This window comes from Crocodylus porosus, unplaced genomic scaffold, assembly GCF_001723895.1.
Source record: "Crocodylus porosus isolate Cpor-Errol unplaced genomic scaffold, CroPor_comp1, whole genome shotgun sequence".
Classification (NCBI taxonomy): domain Eukaryota; kingdom Metazoa; phylum Chordata; order Crocodylia; family Crocodylidae; genus Crocodylus; species Crocodylus porosus.
In genome coordinates this window covers 31,320,757-31,339,532 of record NW_017728931.1, presented here as the reverse complement: position 1 = coordinate 31,339,532, position 18,776 = coordinate 31,320,757, and the positions used below count along the sequence as shown (strand labels likewise).

At 40.2% G+C, this 18,776-nt stretch overlaps 1 protein-coding gene across 1 annotated transcript in view; it reads right to left on the bottom strand.

Moving 5' to 3' along the window:
- Positions 1 to 18,776, bottom strand: part of SLC15A5 (solute carrier family 15 member 5) — a 50,457-nt gene that overhangs the window by 8,195 nt on the left and 23,486 nt on the right. Inside the window, exons 7-9 of the mRNA XM_019543880.1 lie at positions 10,480 to 10,512; positions 9,070 to 9,258; positions 3,281 to 3,412 (exon numbers count right to left, since the gene is read on the bottom strand). Of these exons, the coding sequence (XP_019399425.1) occupies positions 3,281 to 3,412; positions 9,070 to 9,258; positions 10,480 to 10,512 (354 nt within the window). The remainder of the gene's footprint in view (positions 1 to 3,280; positions 3,413 to 9,069; positions 9,259 to 10,479; positions 10,513 to 18,776) is intronic.

Below are 18,776 nucleotides of genomic sequence, written 5' to 3'. Positions count from 1 at the left end.
TCTAAATGCTCTTTGATTAAGTAGGTTTAAAAACATCCATTTCAAGCTGTTGTGTTTTCCCCAAATCCCAGGACTTGTTCATCTATTGGTTGTTTTACAAACTTCTGTAGATTGCCTTAAAAATAGAGCTTAAAATTCTGAGGGAGTGAGGCATGGCTGGCATCAATGCTGGTGAACTGACACTGGTTGAGTTGCTCTTAACATTTAAAGGAGGCCACACTGACAGAGATCTGGAAGTTTTTGAAGGGGTTTTTTGGGAGGGGGAGAGGGTTTTTTTGTTTGTTTGTTTTTTTAAGTAAAGAGGACTACTTTTCTTGTGTTACTTATTAATATGAGCGCAAAGGAAAGTGACCAAGGACTACATCAGAGTACAGTATAAGGCCTAGTACAACCAGTCGAATCATGCAGATGAAATGAAACAGATTGGAAAAAGGGACCTTGTTTTCATTATTACTAGCAGCGCAACGATGATGGAACTGCAACCTAAGTTTTGAAAGCATTTCCCTTTGAAACCAGGCAAAACACTATCTTCTAGTATTACTCTATCCTCAGCTCAAAAGGTCTGCACATTTTATGAACAAGCCTAGCCCATTTTATGGGTGATCATCATCAAAATTTGGCTGAAGTGAGGAGCAAATACTGCAGCAGTTAAATATGTAGTGACAAGAGATTCAAGAGTTTAAAGATAATGTAAATGTTAACGCATCATTCCAGCAGCGGTCACCGGAAATAGGCAAACTGGTCTTGATGAACAGAGGATGCAGTAGAAGAGCTTCCAATGAAGCTCATTTTAGAATGAAATCCTGAGACACTGGAAATACCTTACTCACGTGAAGATGAAGGAAGTCTCATATCTGAGGGTTCTGACAAGGACAACAGGATTCCATTGAGGAGATTTTCCCTTAATTTCTCACCACGGTTTCTCATACTTAAAGTTGGGATAAGACTTCATCTCTGAGTAATCAAACCTTTGAGTGCAAACTTTAACTGACCCACTTCTGAAAACCACAGTTATCTTTGTGGAGCAGTCATTTGGAGTAGCTGTGCATCATTCACTCATGGGAATGATAATTTCCACAATGGATGCAAAAATATGGATTGAGGTTTTTCAAAGGTAGCTAGGGGATTTAGCCATGTAACTCCTATAAAAATGAAAGACTTAAGTGACTAAGCCAGGGGCAGGCAGGGCAGGGAGCTGCTCCAGGGCTGGCATCTTGCAGTGGTGACAGTGTGGACTGAAACAAACAGGGGCACAGCTGTGATCCACTGCCCACATGCCCTGGGCAGGACAAAGCAGGCAGTGGATTGTGGCTCTGCCCCAGCTCTGGACCATGTGGTCACCACTGCAAGATCTCAGCCCTGGCCACGGAACAGATCCGTGAATGAAAAACAGGCAGGGGCGTACAGGGAGTGGATCATGGTTTTGCCTTGGACCCCGGCCCTTTGCTGTCACTGCTCAGTGATCCTGATCCCAGGTAGGGCCTGCCTGCTCCTGGAAGTGCCTCCTTACCTACCTGCATCCTTATTTTGTCCACCCAGTCATGTGCCCTGCCCGTGCAGGTCTTGGCTAGTCTCCACTGGGACCCCAGGATTGCTGGGTGATGACAGCACAAAGCTGTGGCCCAGGTCAGAGCTGTGATCCACTCCCTGCACACCCCTGCCTGTGAAACCATTGCAGGGGTAAGCAAGGAGCAGATCATGGCTCTTCCCTGGGCCCCAGCCCCGCACTGCTACTGCCCTTTGATCCCACTCCCAGTCCCGGCGCCACTTGCCCATCCCATTCCCAGATGCTGCTCCCTTCCCACCCGTGGCCCCACCCCAGCCCTGTGGCCGTGCATGGGAGTCTCTTAGGGAGTTTTGGTGAGCTGTTGGGGTGGGGGGGATGGGGGAGGATACTAACCCCCAAGTGGCCCTCTGGCCAAAATATTTGCCCACCTCTGGATTAATATCTCCTAACATATATTTTCACTGCTATACACTTTTTGGTTGCACTGTCCGCCAGATGAAATCTATAAGAAATGCAACTTAAACTCAATACAGCTCTGAAAATATGCATCTATTTTAAATTACAGGTTTGTTTTGATTAGATCCAGCAGCAGCAAAATGTAAACAAAGAGTAATTTTCTGTAAGGTGGTAATGACCACGTTTATGAAAATGAAGCAGTGTGGGGAACTTCATGTTTTAAACACAGTAACCTGTATTTTGTAGGTATAAACAGAGGAACACCTAGCTTCTAAGGCACTCCCATTTTTTTAAATGTACATATAAAACAAAACTCCTACATACAGAACTGCATCTAATAACAGCTCATCAGGTAAAAAGGAAAAAAATAAAATAAAATTACCTGCTAAATTCCCCCTGCAACATATCCTACCTCAGAGAAATATCCAGCAGTTCAGACTAACAATAAATACTGGGTTCAATCTGCAAAATTTGGTCAAAACACACAATAAGAATAGCTTCTCTGGGAATTTTTGTACTTTTCTGAGTGGGATGGAAATTCTGGGAAAATATCTTGTTGCAAAATATTGGTATATTGGGTAGAAGTTGTGTATGAAAAATGAAACGCCTCCAATTGTGGTTGACAAAAATACCCGCAGAGTGAAGTTCTATTCTTGACTAAAGATGGCACAGTGTAGGCTTGCAGCATTTAGTTAAGAGTTATCGTATTAATTTCAGAGGCTCTATGGCTGAAATCAAAGGTTTTAGGTTCCTAAGTTTTACTGCTATCAGTGAGAATCAGAATCTCTAAGGACCTGGGATTCTGTGGCTAAATCCCCTGACCAGCATTGAAAAATGTCAGGCTAACCTGTTTTTCCTTGCCCTCAAACCTATATTGAGGTAGGGAAATACATATTTGAGAAACTTATCTTTCATGTTTCCTTCTGACCCTCTTCTAAAGTACTGAACACGTTTTCATAGCTATTTAAATTATTCCTAAGTATACATGGATGGTGCGTGTATATGTGTGCTGCAAATTCTAGCGGGTAAGGATGCTTGATGGCCAATTTATTTTTCATGATTTCAGAAAAGAATGCATGGGGCTCCTCGCAAGATGGCATTCTCTAATTACTCCACCTATCAAAAGTAAGATGACTCATTAAAATTTGATGAATACAGCTGCAAGTCTATTTCCTATCTTAATTCTATCTTAATTGTGAAAGCAAATCAATAAAACTTTGGCAGCTACTCGTATGCTGTTACATGCTTCCCCAAATCAATAGTCAATAGGATTAGACAACTGTGTTCAGAAGTACACAGCACAAGCACATTCCTTACCTTGAGAGCCTGCATATGTTGTCTGAACAATGAAAGCTCCCATAAAACAGCCAGCTCCATTGAAGAGGGTTAAAAAATGCATGGAGATCCCTTGAATTCCATCTGGCACAAGCCTGAATGACAGCAGGGAACCTTTGGAAAAGACAGTTTACAAGTTGTACAAGTTAAAAAGGTCACTGGACTGGCCAGAAGAAAGGTAAAATAGAAATGAAATTACTTGGGAAAGACAAAAATCCAATCCTACATTCACCATATTCATATATACTTTGCAACCTGCTTACTATGGAAGGCAGATGTACTTATTAGAATGTACCCCTTCAATGGGGCATTGAGTTAAGTTAAGGCTACTTTAACTGAACATTATAGCACCCCGTATCAGTCACCTCATTAAAATAATACTTTCCATGTATATAGCACTTTCCATCCAACCACTTCAATATCTCTTACAGCTTAGTCTAAAACCTCACACGGTAAGTAAGGAAACAGGCACAGTGAAACATCTCTACAGGGTTTTGTTGGCTCCAGCAGCAATCCAGCTCTGTTAGCATTAGCAATAATGGGAGTACTAGTGTAGATAAGGCTCTTATGATTAGTGTTTGGAATGGTGTTTGAATGTGTGTGACATATTAATATTTTCTAAATGTCTTCCAACTTCATAAATGTTCCCAGTGATGATGGGCAAAGATGCCTCTTCGGGATTTTTTTTTTTATTTTCCCTTACTCGCATCCCCAAAACCCCTAATGTAAACACTGATCCTCCAGCCTCTCAGAAATGGTATTGTGGGTTTTAACGCTCACCCTGCTGCTCCTAGCACAGTGATCAGAGGCAGGAGAAAGTAAAAGAATTCAAAACCATGGATGTGATAATAGCAGTGGGTAGCACCCCTGGAACAGCTTTACACACTCATTTCTGGGATTGGTACATATGGGCAGGAGTGGGTGGTCAGGGCTTACACAAGAGTAGCTCTTCCCAGGAGCATTGGGAATGTTAGAAATACCTATGTGTCTGATGCAAATACAAATCTTGGCTAACAGTGACCTGAATTCTTTCCAAACCAAAAGTTGCGTTAACAGGCAGTCACCGCCCGCTGGTAGGTAGCTGATCATCTGCCTTGTATTTTTTGTTTTTACAATGTTTAAGTAGTTGTACCTTTAATCTGAAGCCTAGAATAACTACAAAACTGTCAAGTAAACCAAACTGAAAGCTTGTAATATTATTAACATTCAATTATGACAAGGGTGCAGGAAGTGAGCCCATGTGATTTAGCCAAATTTAAAAGAGGGACTTACTTTCTCCTGCACTTTGGTGCATATGGGGGGAAAAAACTGTTGTCATTAAGCAAAACTAACTCTCATAATGAAAAGGAAGATGAAGTCATCTACCAGATTGTTTACTGTTAGTTACAGACTTCTGCCTTATTAGAATTTGTTTCCTAGATTTCTTCTCTAGCTGTTTGTTCTCTTTGGTGTCACTCTTCATCTGTGGCTAAAGTCTCTAGTTTCCCTAATCATGTATTTTTGAGGTCCCTCTGTATCCAGCTTTATCAGCTCAAGGTCTCTCCTTTTCAGCCTGTCCCATCTCTATTCCTTACTGGAGATTGCTGCAACCTTCATGGAAAGAATTCATGATTAGATAGCTGCTAAAAGGAGATCCTAGTTTCACATTTGGCTACATGAATCATCACTATTCAAATCACTCCCCTCCCCATCTTTAATTGGCAAGTGCAAATGAAGGTTTTGAACAAAAAAGTTAGGTTAAAAAACTGAGTTTTGAGTGGCACTTTTACCGCAGTCAACAGTGAAAGTAGAATTGAGTCAAGGGGATGTCCATGTGAGAGGGGAGACAAGGTCAATTGAGTGCAGGATGTACTATAATGGAACACTGTAGTTTGAGAAATTATAAGGCCAATGTCCTAAATCTAAACACTTTTGTGTTGTACACTGCCTTCATGTCGAGCCCCAGAGTGCCTCTAAGAAGCATGCCCTACTTGCTCTCAGCTCCACCCATACCAAATTCTGGAAATAAGACCATCTATCTGCCTTAGTGTACTGCTAAGCATGCCCACAGAGTTCTCTCAAACTCTGTCTTGAGAGCACTTATTTGCATGTGTTAGGGCCCTTCTACAGCAGCTAAATGGCCCAATTTCTGGAAGTCGGCCCACATAGAACAGGAGGGAGTGGGCAGGGACTTCATAGCAAGTCCAGTGACGCTGAAAAGGCAATGTAGACAAACCCTAGGATCTTCAATGGAACTACCTCTCTCACCCCCACTTTTAAGCCAAGAGGAGAGGCAATAAGCATATATCCTAGCCAAATTCAGCTCAGGTGATTGCATCCCACTTACCTAAAATATTCCTGCTGTTTCAACTGCATACTGCATTCTTAGCTTCTCCCAGAGATCAGATGCAGACATTACACTTTTACAGGTATAAGTGATCAGAAACCAGTTTATATCCCTAACAGAACAGAAGTTTGGTGCACACAGAGTGGTTTAAAATTGGTGGAACCTGAGCTAAGATTTTCTCCCCCCCACCAAAGAGTGAACATACATTCTCTTCAGTACTGATCTAAATTACGCTGCTTACAGAAAACCGTGCAACTTACAATGATTCCACCTTAGGCCTTCTGCTCAGGTCCCTTCCGACCCTACCAACTATGAAACTATGAATGTCTGTACCTGTACCTAGCCACAGTGTTGTTGTGAGCTATTGAACAGCTACATCATTACACTATGGAGACTACTGCATTTCTTCAGTGGATGAAGTGATCCCCAATATATCTCTTAATTAATGGAGCTGATTTTTATGAGTCTCATCATTTGCAAAGTACTTTGAAACACTCAGGCAGAAAGAGTCTGTTTACATGTCACTGTGCTTTAGTACTTGGAAGTACTGAAGCATGGCATAGTACAGCTGGTTACTGCATCAGACACTGCAGAACTGGTAACTGTTTGTTTAACAAAACCGTCACAGTAAGCAAGCACAGTATTTACAGAAGAACAAATATGAAGGGTTAGGCGAGGTGACTGCTCCAGGCTGTTATTTGCTCAGGAGCTACCAATACCCCCTTTCCTCCAGCATAATCCTGCAGCAGAGCAGTCTCCTCTCCCCTACTGTGTGTACCCCAAAGTTTTTGGAGAGGTACAACAAACAAACAAACAACACCACCCCTCAGGTCTGATGGCCAATGTGAACTAGCTTAGATCCTTCCTCTAAAGTACCTACATTGTCTTGAGTTTAGATTTTGCCATGTGTGGATTTATGAGCAAGGGGTGGGCATGCTTCTTCGTGCTTCTATATATCCTTGCTCTAGTTTTTGCTTTCCATCTTTTCAGGTCTTTAGCCATGACTATCAAAAACATTTGAAACATACTTTAGTATTTTAAAGATCTGACAAATTTAATGCGTTATAAACCATCAAACAACAAATACTCAACACAGGAATATTTCTTTGCAGAACTGAAATTACCCCACACAATCTCTGAGATTATAAATAACCCTAATGGCACTGCCACATAGAACTAATTTGTAACAACACTTTTAGAATTATTGCTAAATAAAGCAATAGGTAGCCATGGATTCCTTGCAGAATTCTTTTTCCTGCTGAACTGATTCAGGGCTTGTATTAACCTGATCCCAGCAGGAATACTGTATCAAACTGGCAGCCTACAACCCAATTTACATCTAAACTCAGCTTCTTTGTTTGGTTGTAAGAGTGGTTGAACTTTGCAACATTGAGGGCAAATGGTAGGATTTAGAAGAGCACTGAAAATGTTGAACTGCATTGCAGTCACAGTAAATACAATCACTGGATTTGCATCCTTAACAAAGGAATAATCATTTCCTAATTTTACTCCTTTTTCTGCACCTTGGAATAAAAATGGCCACTGTGGGCTGCTTGGTTCATGCTTGGTATAGTCATTTCTACAGAAATACTCTCTTAGAAGATGGGTACAGGAACAACTAACTGCAGGATAAACTAGGGTGTGAATACGTCATAATGTTGCAGATGTGTTATAACTGCTTATGTATTCTTTTTCACCCTATAGAAGCTCTTTCCTTGATGAAACAAAGGTAAGCTTCCTTAACATTAAACCAATGGTTTTTCAGTTTTTTATAAAAAGCCTAGGAAGTTAAAAAATAATTAATGAATATCAAGTTTGCCAAATCTCAGAAACCTCTGAAATTTTCATTCAGTTGTCTGGTGGATATGCACTGGGACAGTTAAATACTTGAATACATCCCACAAGTCCTCTTCTGCATGTAGTACACAGGATGGACTGAAAACTTGCTAGCATGTCTTCAATTGAAGATCTTTACTTTTTGCCATATTAATGTCTTTTAAATATGATTTTTAACATAATTCACATAGAGAAGTCAGCCTGGCAACAGATCTATCTGTTAAAAGTAAGAAGAGATAAGACCACAAGACTGTCTTGCAGCAAAACAATGTATAGGACATAAATATATTGTCTAATGGGAGTACTGATGTCTCCAGGAGCCATAGGGACTCAGCATATCAGACCAAGCCCTCATCTTGAGCACTCAAAAATTGAAATGACCAGAATTAATGTACATCTCTAAACATTTCTGTCTTAATCCCACTTCATATTTCTTCACACCACAAGAGATTATGATGCTTATGTTATCTGACTTTCTGCATAACACAGACCAGAGAATAATCACGAGGCCATTCCTGGTAGGGCAAGAGAAAGACATGGAAGCCTTGATTTAAAAAGACTCACAAAATGGAACATTTATTATGTCCCTTGGTGAGCTGTTCTAAAGGTTAATTAGTCACAAACTAAAAAAAATTGAGCCTTCTTTCTAGTTTGAATTCACCCATTTTCATTTTCCAGAACTGGAACTTCTAATGCCTCAATGTACTACATTAAAGAGCTCTCTGCAACCAGATATTTTTCTCTCTGATAGGTGCATATAGACCATGATCCAGGCACATCTTAACCCTCTCTTTGTTAAACTAAGTAGTGAAGGTCACTGTTTTCTGTTGTACTTAGCCTGTAACCTAGAAACCATGTATACCTGCCTTAGTTAAGTGCTTAAGATCTATTGGATGAAGTGGTGCTATGGAACTGCTAAGTATAAAAACTAGAAAAAAATTCCTTTTTAGTCACAGACCATGACCCTCATTTTCTAGCACCTAAGAATGGTAGTTGTTACATACAAGTTATTTCCAAACCTTATATAATATCTGAATATTTCTGAAAATGTTTCGGAACAAATACATTCATGCTGTGGAATTCTCTGTGTAAGGTTGTCATATAATCAATTATTTGAACTGGGTTTAAAAATGAGGGTTATATACTTTTTTTTTTTTAATACTAACCATATTTGCAGATGTGCAAGCTAAAACAATACAGATTTTCAAATCTCCTGCTTCTCAGTATAAAAGAAACCTGTGGAGTCTAGCCAATGCACAGGTACGAAGGTAAATTATGGAAGGGGTGGAGAGTTAGCCTAGTCAAATTATCAGCTTTGCTGAATCTACTGATTACTAGACTTAATGAACCAATGGTCTGGCTAGGATTGTCAAATTCTTTATTCCTCTAAATTGTACAGGACATTATTGAGCATTGTGAACTACAGCAAAAAAAGAAAAATTAAGTTCCTTCAGTGCAGGTGAGGAATAGATCTGGTCAGAAGGTCTATGGAAGAGAGAGCCAGGAGTGGAAAAATGTATAGGACAGTCATCTGAATTGTTCATGTGGAATTTGTGTCATTCTGTGATAGGATTCAAGATGTTCTAACATTACTGATTACATTACTTACAGGTGGGAGTTACCAGGGCTTCAGCTACTCCAAGTAAAATGTACTGAGGAGCCAGATGGAAACAAGGCATGGAGGAAACCAAAAGAACTCGGCCTGAAAGAGTCTGTTCCACTGGAGGAAAATGTTTCCTGTGTATCTCAGAAAAGCCAGCAACAATCAAGGAGAGAGCAGCAGTCAGATGACCTGCAACTAGGTAAACAGAACAAATGAAGCAAAGCTGTTGAACGAGAGCATAGTTATAGGACTGCAATATATTTAGAATGCAAAAATTGAAAAGTATGATTGCAACTTGTTTAAAAATATTTTAACAAAATGAATTTAAATAGGTTCTCAACTTAGCAATCTATATAATGCGATATATTTGCATGGCAGGTCAGAGAGTAGGGTAAAAGCACTTTCTTTCTTGAGGAGCATACAGTCTCAATAAGATAAGGCAAGGGGCAACAGCTGAAAACAGGAAAGGCTATGAGGTCACAAAATGTAAAAAAGAAGAAGGATTTTCTGATGAGGTGGGTTTTAAAGTAGCATTTGAAAAAAGTGAAGGTGCTACAAGTTAAAAGGGGTTCTTCCAGGAACAGAGTTGCATAAGCATGAGTCAAACACAGGTATAGACAGGACTGGGTCTCAGAGGAGAAGACTACCACAAACAGGGGAATTCTTCTTGAAGTCCAGCATACAGGCAGTAAGGGAACAGTGGTATGGTATGATTATGGGGTGTACACGCACCATATTTTGCCAGCCCATTTACTAAACATGGAAGAGTATGAGACCCAGCTTGCCCCATTCAGACATGTTAAAACTCTCATTAACAAGGTATTATCAGTGATTTTTGTAGTTCGGGTTTATTTGAGAAAGGCGGGTTTAACATCTTTGACTCCAATTCTGAACTGTAGTGCATGTTGAAACTCTCACGAAATGACATGAATACTATTAGGTTTGTAGAAACTCATCCTTAGTCATTGAACTGAATGACTGAAACCTTCACTGGATTAGGAAAAAAACATTAGCCACACAAACACATGTGTGCACACATACACAAGATTGCACCCTTTATACCTCTCATACTATACTGATTAAAATTAAGCCATGGTGAGGCTGCACAGTCCTGGGAACAAAACCAACTCATCTCCTGCTTAAAGAATATTTGTTCTTGCTGAGAGCAAAAGCAGAACTTTTTAAAATTGGAGATCAGATGTAAAGAATCCCCTTCAGTTTTATACTTGACAGAGAAGAAATGACATGAAAGCTGTAATGCAGATTTGAAAGTTTCCAGATCTGTACAATTTTCATTCATGGTTCAAAGCACTTGCTCATGGGACATCACCCAATTGCAGTAGCCTCCTCTACACACTCTGAATATCCAGTAGTATAACCAGATGGCTCATGACTCGCTGCTAGATGGAGTCCCACACATGCAAGTGGTTAAATATGTGAAGCCCCATTCTTCACTTGCCATCTAACAATGTAAATTTAGTACTGCAAAGGATCTCCCGAAACACTGATTATACAGCAACTGTGTTATATAATCCCTTACATGAATTGATCAGTGAAATCCTGGCATTTTGATTTGGTGTATTTTAAATGCCATGGACTTAAATTGCAGCACGAAGGATACTATTTACTTGATTTGTATCCCGCCTTCCCCAACAAAGGCTCAGGGCAGCTTACAGTAAGAAAACAGAAAACTTAAGAATAGGGAAGTGATAAAAAAAGGAAGACAATGTAATAGGGAATTAGCATGCCAAGATATAGACAGAGACCCTGTAAACAACATCTCATCCTAGCTGTTTGGTAAATGCCTTCCCCTAATAGGAAGCTTCTTACTAAGCTTCTGAAAGATATCCAGGCTTGGGCTCTGGTGAGCCTCAAGAGGAAAGAAGTTCCAGAGCTGAGAAGTAACTGGGAAGAATGATCTCCCATGCATTTTCACCAGGCAGACTTGATATACTGATACTTGTAGTATGTTACTCTGGGATGACCTTAGGGATTGTGACAGGGCATGTGAGAGGAGGCAGTCCTTTAGGAACATAGGGTTTAGGGCCTTTGAATTGCCCCAGAAAAACTTTTGGGAACTAATGTAGAAGCACATTAAGACCAATTACTGTATGATCCATTTATACTATTGGGATGTTTGTAACATGTACATGAAGAAATGTGGTATTCACCAGATGTATATTAAGGCCAAAGTATTTGGAATGCTTTCTAGTTTTAGGTGTCTGTGTTCGGCAACAAATTTCAGGTGTTCAGAATTCAGTTACTTTTCCCTATTGGGCCCATGTACCTGAACTGCACACTGAAGTTTCACCTTATTTTAAGAACAGTCATGCTGTAGAATATTATAGTAAAATATTCAAAGAGTTAATCTGAAATGGTGAAATAATATGCCAAGGTTAACACAACAGAAATAGAAAATTCAAGACCAGGGTTCTCAATATAAACAAAAAAGAAAGTATTATGTTCTACAGTATATCCTTGTATCAAATTTCCCCAGCAACATGAAGTTTTCCTGCATTTCTAAAAGTTGAAATAGACTTTTTTTTAAAAACATATGAATTCTGGAAGCTGTGGCTTTTACTGTTGATTAAGATCCCTTTAGTGTTTAATAGGAACAGGGATGAATTACTGTTTGAAAACTGATGACAGGAGGGAATGCAACAGCATTTTATAGCAGATGCATCACATCAAGGAGAGGTAGAAAGCCTCCAAGGAACTTCTCACAATCTACTGGGTCAAAAATTCCCCAAGTAACAATTTATTTTAGCATTTGACAAGCTTCAGTTAGGAAAACATTATTAGTTGGTACTTCATAGTGTTTTTCCACCTAAGTCTCAAAACACTTTATGCACATTAATTTAACCACTGGATACCCCATTATGTTACTTGTATCAAAAATATAAGTTAGGACTATGAAGCAGGATGCCAAAGACCTACTTCTTCTTCTCCACATCTAAATCCTCCCCCCCCCGCCCCTAACTTTAATTCTTCTCCAGAAAGGCAGGCTTTGAAGGCTTAGTCAAAGCTTTGTCTTGTATGATCATCTAGTCTGACTTTTTATCTAATGCTAGAGATAGGACTTCCCCAAACAGATTCTCTGAAGTAGAACATTTTTTAGGGAAGAAAATAATATCTAGTTTTACTTAAACATTTCTATCAATGGAAAATCCACTACAGCTCTTGGTAAGTTGTCACAGTGGTTAATTACTCCAGGTATTATATAAAATGTAGTCCTTATTTCCAAATCTGATTTTATTCAGCTTCAAGTTTCAAAATACTAGCCCTTGCTCAATCTTTGTATGCTAGACTAAAGAGCCTCTAGTATCAATTTTCCCTTCCCTGTGTAGGTACTTGTAGAATGTGATCACATCATTCCTCAAACTTATCTTTGGTCAGCTGAGCAGACAGACGGTCTTGAATCTTTTACTATATTGGGGGGGGGAGTTAAGCCTTTAATCATTCTCAAGGCTCTTCTCCAAGCCTTTTGCAGTTTCATCAACATCATTTGAAATAATGAACACTCAGGTAGGCATAGCATCCCAGCAGCAGCCGCACTGTTGTCAAATACAATCATAATACAGTGGATTCCTCTTACTGGAATCACTTTGGGAAATGGTGATTTGATTCTATTAACCATCTGATTCCATTAAAAAAAATGGGTCTCCTTTTAAGAACACAGATATTCACTCCTCCCCCACAGCCCCCTGGCCTGCTTGTTCCTCTAATTCCCCTCCTCACCACTACCCCCAGCCTCGCTGGTGCCCCCATCCACAGCCCCCTTGCCTCCCAGCTGCCAAACTATCCCAAACCCACTGTATCAGTGGCTTCTTCATTATTTCTCCCTCCATCACTTCAGACTTCATAAACAATGATTTTGCTCCTCTTCCAAGTCATTGATAAATATGTTAGCTATCACAGGGCTAAGAATGGATTTCCTAAGGACCCCACTTGAAATGCAGTCTGTTGATTATGATCACTTATTTATATCCTTTGGAACCTCTGAGTAAGGCAGTTTTAAATGCTTTTTACCATGTGCTACATTTATTGTGCATCATTCTAGTAAAAACTTCCGTGTAGTATCAAGTCAAGTACTTTACAGAAGTATAGGCATCAATCTTGTTAGTTATCACACTTTTAATCTTAACAAAAGGAAGTTATCAAAGTTACTCTGACAAGATCTATTTTTCATAAACCTGTGTTGACTGGCATTAATTACATTACCCCCCATCCTGTCTAATTCTTTATTAATCAAGTCCTAGACGAACAGTTCCATTATTTTGCCTAGAAGAGATGTCAAGCTGACAGGTCTATAATTACCCAGGTTGTCCCATTTACCCTTTTTAGATATTAGCACGTTAGCTTTCTTCCAGTTCTTTGGAACTTCCTATCCTCCAAGACTAATTAAACAAACAACCAACAACAAAGTCAGCATTAATGATCCAGAGAACTCCTCAGCCAGCTTTTTATAAACTCTTGGATGTACATTATTAGGACCTGATGATTTAGATACGTCCAGCTTTAATGGTTGCTGTTTAAAATCCTCCCTAGTTAACTGAACAGAAAGAGTTTAATTAATACCATATATGAATGTGTCATTTGGCTTTGTCTCATCCATAGAACAGAAATATTTATTGAACACTCCATCCTTTTCTCTGTTATTATTGACCATGATACCATTTCATTTTAGTGATTGTAAGAGTTCTTTTGTACCTAGTATATCTAGGAAACTCCTAGCTTCCCTTAACTCTTTTTAGCCATAGATTTCTTCTCATGTCACCTTACTACCAGTATACCTTTTCCGCAGTTCTTCACTTCTGTTTCATGTTAGTCACAATCAGCTTCTTTCCCCCCGCTATTTATGTATAGATATTTATAGCTATTTTCATATCCTTGCTGATGGAAGACACTTTTAAAAAGAGGATAGATTTAGGGGCATCTAATAACGTAATTTTAAACAGTTCCCATTCCTGTTTTAATTTTTCTTTTTAAATTCTATCTCCCAATTGATTTGGCTTACAATTAAAGTGACCAAATTTTGGAGATCAGGGCACAGTCGATTCTCAAGATCTGCCTATAGAAAGATGTTACATAAGATTCATTTATGGACTCCACAAGCAGCACATTAATGCTATCAACCTGTGACCACACTGGTTTATGTTGGTAATTCCCCTGTAATTACTGAATACGCTCAGCTCCAAACATGTTCAAATAACAGCAGCATTTGGGGCCCCATTCTGTCACTCAGCTCTATGCTTTGAGATTTTTCATGCTGTGCATTGTGGGATGCCTACAACAACCTACATGAATTCTAGGACTTAGACTGAATCAAAGTCTCTTGATGCCTCTTCTGGCATCCCACACTTCACTTGTCATTTTGTGGTTTTGAACTGTCATCAGACATCGTGGATGACATAATACCGAGTGCTACAATCATAAAAGTCATGAATACAACATGATTTAATGCATATGTATTGGCAGTTATGCAGCCGTCTGGATTTGGCTCGGCTGCTTCAGAGCAGTTTGGAGACACCAAGATACGATGGCAGATGCAGGAGTAGGTGGATAAAACAAAACAGCAATGACTTCCGTGGGTATTATTGACTAACGGCTCATTAGATGGAGTGCCATTTCTGGACTGGGGAACTAGCACCGACTGGAGGGGCAGGATATTTATGTGGAACTGGGAAGACCACCGACGGCCGTGGAACTTCAGTGTGCTGAGGACTCCTTCCTGGAGTGCCAGACAGAATTCACTCAGAGCAACAATAGAGGGTCTTTACAGAAGAACAGTTCCTCTCAGCATGAGGAAAGACATTTCTGTAACTACCCCAACAAGCCCCAGTTGGTGCTGTCAGCAGATAACTAAACTGGAGTTGATAGATCAACTATTGAGGTTACTGTTATGGAGAGCTGATATCAGAGATTTGTGATGCTACAAGGAAGGTGCTGCTGTGATAGATCAAGGCTTGGCAACATACAGAATGTGCCTGACAATTTACAGCAGAGATAGGGTTACCACCAAGCAATGTAAGAGGCTCTTGATGAGATATATGCCTGTCCATCCCACATTACAAAGACTTTAACAACAGAAATGAGCATTTCTTCATGTTGGTGCAAAGCTTGCTTGATAAAGCTTTGCAGCACCAAGGCTTCACCCATGATGAAAGGTCCATCATTGTTAAATGTGACATGCTTGGGAAAAGGCCCACAGTCTTCAGAAATTCCAGGTTGTTTGCTGGAATGATCAGGGTAGTTTTTGCACCCACTCCTATTCTCCAGACCCCCACACTTACCACATGTGAATTTCATATCTAACGGTCCTGACTGTAGCATGGAGTTTTTCCTGAGGATTCTTCTTGCTTTTGCATGTTTGGCTCTTCTTTCCTCAAATATCTTGTTTATCTAGTCTGTAAAAGATATATATCTACCCTGCCTTCTGCCTGAATTTAGATTAACTTGGTCAAATCACTCTCTGCTCATGTATGCCACCACACTCAGCTGAATGAAATGGAACGCAAACTACACAAGAAACTTGCTCAGATATCTTTCTGCTGTCCAGACAGAAGCGAATTAATTTCAAGGGACTCCAGGTGACTAATCCACTCCATTCTACATATCACACAACCTATTCCGACAAGCTGTGTTTCACACTCTCCCAGAAACTGAGAAACCACCTTATCAGTGTTCTGTACAGACAAAAGGAACAGGTCAACACCAGACTTGCAGAACTAACAATAAGGAATAAGGAGGTAAAACTTCCCAAATTTGCATGCTCCAACAACAATTCTACAAACCATGGTAATATAATCAACCACACTCTCAGCCCAGCTGGGGTGTTTGTACAATCCTTTCTGCATACTGCACAACTCGATACGATGCATTTGCATGGAGAACTTAAGGCTTTTTCTCACTGCCAAGACCGAGGAATATTTCTATGACAAGGAGCCAGCACACGAGGGTATATAAGTGATGAACCTTCCACAGGCCAGACCTATGCATGGAGTCCAGGAGCTGTCCTCCTCGTGCTATTTGAGGGCTGCAGCCTCACTCTGAACTTGTATATAAAACTGTTTCCAGCTCTGTGCCCACTCTGAGATTGCCAAAAAGCAACAACATATTTACATTACAACCTCAGTCTTGTGGATGGGAGAGCCATATTCAGCCCTAAAAACCTGGATATTATCCTACAACAGGCTGATAACAGGGGGAGGAAGGGGAGGAGGACCCTGCTGTTACAGCCAAAGCAGCATACACATGGGAAGCTGAGACAACTTTCCAACACAAAGTTTTACTAACTCCTGATAGAGGATCCCATGGCACAATGCCAGGAGGAACTAGATAAACTCTTAAAGGATCTACCTCTGAAAACACCAGAGAGGATTACTGCTTCCAACTCCTGGGAATCTAGGCCAGTTAAGTTTTCCTTATTACCCAAATCTACAAGCCTGGCAACCCATTATCTCTGGCATTGGCACCATCACAGAGGGAGTTTCTTAGTATGTTGACTATCTTATTCCCATGTAGCACAAGAACTGCCACCTATTTGAAAAGCACCAACGATTCTTTAAGAATTTGGGCTCTATTGACAAGCTGCCAGTACACATTATATTAGCCACCATTGATTTCACATCTCTGCACACCAACTTCCCCCATGAGGATGGATCATAAGCCATAAAGAACATTGTCATCATGCAAAATGTTGTCCTCCCACACAGCTATTTCAGATGTGGGGACTCCCTATCCCTCCAAATGAAAGGCACTGCCATGGGCATGCACATTCCTCTCCTGCCCAATCTGCCATCATATTTATGACAGATCTTGATATCTGTCTGTTCCGTAGTTGCTCTCTTATCCCCCGGGTGTACCTCAGGTACATCAATGTTATCTTTGTAATTTGGACACACAGCAAGGAATTGCTAGAGAAATTTCACCAGTACTTAACAACTTTTGCCCCTCCATCTAACTCTGGGATACTCCACTTCAGTGAGTAATGATAATGTCTTGTTATCACCCCTTGCTTTCAAAGTGCTTCTGTGGGAGTTCCTTAGCTTAACCTGCCACTGGGATGAGCTCCAAGGATCATTCAGATGTCTGTATCCTAGGGACTTCTCCAGCTGAGATGAGGCATGTAATTTCTGAAAGACGGCATTTTGCATGAGACCCACACACAATGAGTAAATAGGGTCTCATATCTGCTCTAATGAGTTTGTAAATTCTCAATTATTTAGAATCAGAGAGGGGCCTCCCCTAGCTGTGTGCTAGCCTTGAAATGACCGAGTGGCAGCGGGTCAAAAACACCCTGGAGCAGTGGAAGGCCCCAAATCTTATCCCTCTCCTTGTTTCTTAGCTCCTTGATTGGGCTGTTTGGAACATGTCAGCCTTAAAGTGAAGAAAGTCATTAGTAAGTAGATTAACTCCTGTTCCAAGGCAGATTCATTATGGCAATTTAAGACACTAAATCATTTACATTAAAAAAGTTGTCTGAATGCAAAGCATTTTATGGCAAGCAATTTATTTTGTGCAACAACCTTCTGTGAATTATTCCTCAGTGAATGCTGGTGGGGCTATAACTAAAGTTTTTGAAAGAAGGAATCACCATTTGACCTCTGTTCACAGGAAGAGAACTTGTATATAGTCTATGAACTATCACGCTGGAACAAAGCTCAACTCAGACTTAACATGCTTCCAATGGAAAAAACTTAGGTCTTTTTGTACTTCATTACAACTTCTTTGGAGAAGGGGCTTGGAGGGGATGTACCTAGTCACAGGATCCAGCTTTCTGGTATCACACACAGCCATATCATACCCTTCTCCTTCCATCACTCCCCCTCCCCCAAACTTATCATCAAGCTCCATCCTAAGTAGGATTTTTGCCCAGGTTACTAGAACAACTGGGAAGTTGTTCCACAGCCTCACTCTGGTGATTTGTTTCTAATTTCCAACCTAAATTTATTCATGACCAATTTATCCCCATCTGTTCTTGTGCTAACATTTTCTTTTAGCTCAGATAGTTCTTTTCCCTTCCTGCTGTTTACCCCCTGATGTATTTATAAACAACAATCACATGCCCTCTCACTCTTCATTTTCTAGGCTAAACAAGCCAAGCTCTTTTAGTCTCTTTACATCAGGTAGACTATTCTTTCTCCTGATGGTCTTAGAAGCCTTTCTCTGCACCTGTTTAAGAAAGGTAGATTCAAACATAGGTGCCAAAAACAGTACACCTGCCAGACAAGGTTTCTCCAGTGTCTAATGGTTGGAAATACCAAGCCCAATGCATCCTACAGACATATCCTCTTTCCTGGGTGTCTTAATTTTGACTCATTATTATCATGCCATAATTGGTTGGTACACTCAAGTCTCTCTCTTTGTTATTTCCTTGCCTATCTTTTACTGGAGATCATTGTTATTAGTTTCTAAGTTCATGATCTGGCATTTTGCATCCCTTTTCTATTTGATCACCTTTCAAGATCATCCATTTCTCTCTCTACGTCATTCTGAGTGATCATCCTCTGTACTGACACGGCTTCCCAACTTTGAGTCATCAGCACTTTTTATTTTTGTGCCAGCCATTAATGAGAATATTAAGTAAAACTGGTCCCAAGAACAATCCTCGACTAACTAACAGGATGCGTTTCAATACTGACAAGTGCAGGGTGCTGCACTTAGGCAGTAGAAACCAGCAGCACACTTATAGAATGGGAAACTCCCTTCTT